This window comes from Myotis davidii, unplaced genomic scaffold (assembly GCF_000327345.1).
Source record: "Myotis davidii unplaced genomic scaffold, ASM32734v1 scaffold355, whole genome shotgun sequence".
Lineage (NCBI taxonomy): Eukaryota > Metazoa > Chordata > Mammalia > Chiroptera > Vespertilionidae > Myotis > Myotis davidii.
In genome coordinates this window covers 838522-839953 of record NW_006286818.1, presented here as the reverse complement: position 1 = coordinate 839953, position 1432 = coordinate 838522, and the positions used below count along the sequence as shown (strand labels likewise).

Here is a 1432-nt window from a genome sequence, read left to right as displayed (position 1 = left end):
ACAGCAGGCTGTGGGGCAGGGAGTGAGGCTCAGGCACCAGCTGGGGCTGGGAGGGCAGGAACCGCCTCTGCCTCCTGGAGAAACACTGGGGCCAGATCCCGTGGCTCTGGGCTCCCCTGGCCCCTCACTGCCTCCAGGTCAGCGTCTGGGATTCTTAGGGGCTGGGTCAGCCGCTCTCAGCTGCTGGGGAGGCAGCGAGAGGCAGCAGGCTCCTTCTTAGCGTGCCTAGGAGGGAAGGGAGAGGGGGAGGGGGAGGGGGGCCCTCCCCCTCCCTTCACCCCCTCTCACCCCGTCAGCACTGCTGCTGGGCAGGGTCTGAGCCTCCACTGGAGGAGGTGGGAAGAGGCCAGCTGCAGGCTGCGGGGAGGGTGCCCCTAGCACTCTCCTCACATCCCGGCGGGGCTGCTGAGGGGGCTCTGCACCCAAGCACACCGCCCTCCCAGGCTCTGGTCCCCGGGGCAGGGATGACCCCCTCACAGGTACCCCTCCACCCCACAGCCCCTCCCCTGTCCTCGCTCTCCATCGGGCCCCAACCTGGCTTCCGTTTTCACAAACTCCCCAAGAAAAGGAAGGAAGCCCCTGAATAAACCACAGAAGCAGCAGCAGCTCTGGAGCAAGGACGAGAGGCCAGTGGTGTGTGGAGGGCGGGGGCGCTGGGGGGCAGGGGCGTGGGTAGATGATGGCATGCAGCACGGGACTCCTTAAGAGGGTGGGGTCCCCATTTCCCCCAGGTATGTAAGGGATTGGGGGAGGGGTCAGCTGACCCTGAGGAGGAAGCTGTCTGGACAGGTCACAGGGAGACGAAATCCATGGCCTGCAGGAGAGGCAGGGAGAGCAGCAGCAGCAGCAGCCAGGAGGCGTCCTGGGCCAGCAGGCCGACGCCCCTGCACTTGACCAGCTTGTCTGTGGGGAGAGAAGAGACGGGGAGAGGGCAGAGCAGGCATGAGGAGCAGAGCCCAGGCCGCCACCTGCGGCTCCCCGGGGAGGCTGGCGCCATGAGGCTCTCGGCCGGAACCAGGGCCAACCTGGTCCAGCAGAACCAACCACCTTTCCCATGCGCAGGGTCCTGAGTCCTTGAACAAACATCATACCCAATCTCTACTAAGCGTCCTCACAGGAAAACTGGGGTGACTAGCCGCTGTGGCTCAGTGGATAGAGCGTTGGCCCGCAGACCCAAGGGCCCCGGTTCCCTTCAGGTCAAGGGCGTGTACCTCAGCTGCAGGCTCCTCCCCTGCCTGGGGCCCTGGTCAGGGATCGTGCAGGAGGCAACCAGTCTGATGTGTTTCTCTCACATTGATATTTCTGTCTGTCTTTCCTTCTCTCTCCCTAATATCAATGGAAATGTCCTCGGGTGAGAATTAACAAAAATACAGACAAAACTGTGGGTGAGGGTCAACCCCGTTTTCCAGGTGGGGAGAGGGACTGTCTGACT

The 1432-nt window shown here is 63.4% G+C and overlaps 1 protein-coding gene across 2 annotated transcripts in view; it reads right to left on the bottom strand.

Moving 5' to 3' along the window:
- THY1 (Thy-1 cell surface antigen) overlaps positions 1–1432 on the bottom strand; it is a 2990-nt gene that overhangs the window by 282 nt on the left and 1276 nt on the right. Inside the window, exon 3 of one of the 2 annotated variants that reach the window (XM_006758699.2) lies at positions 765–903. In XM_006758699.2, coding sequence (XP_006758762.1) covers positions 791–903 — 113 coding nt within the window. In that variant the 3' untranslated portion in view covers positions 765–790. Of the gene's footprint in view, positions 1–218; positions 904–1432 lie in introns of those variants that run through there. The other variant, XM_015560649.1, reaches the window with a different exon arrangement.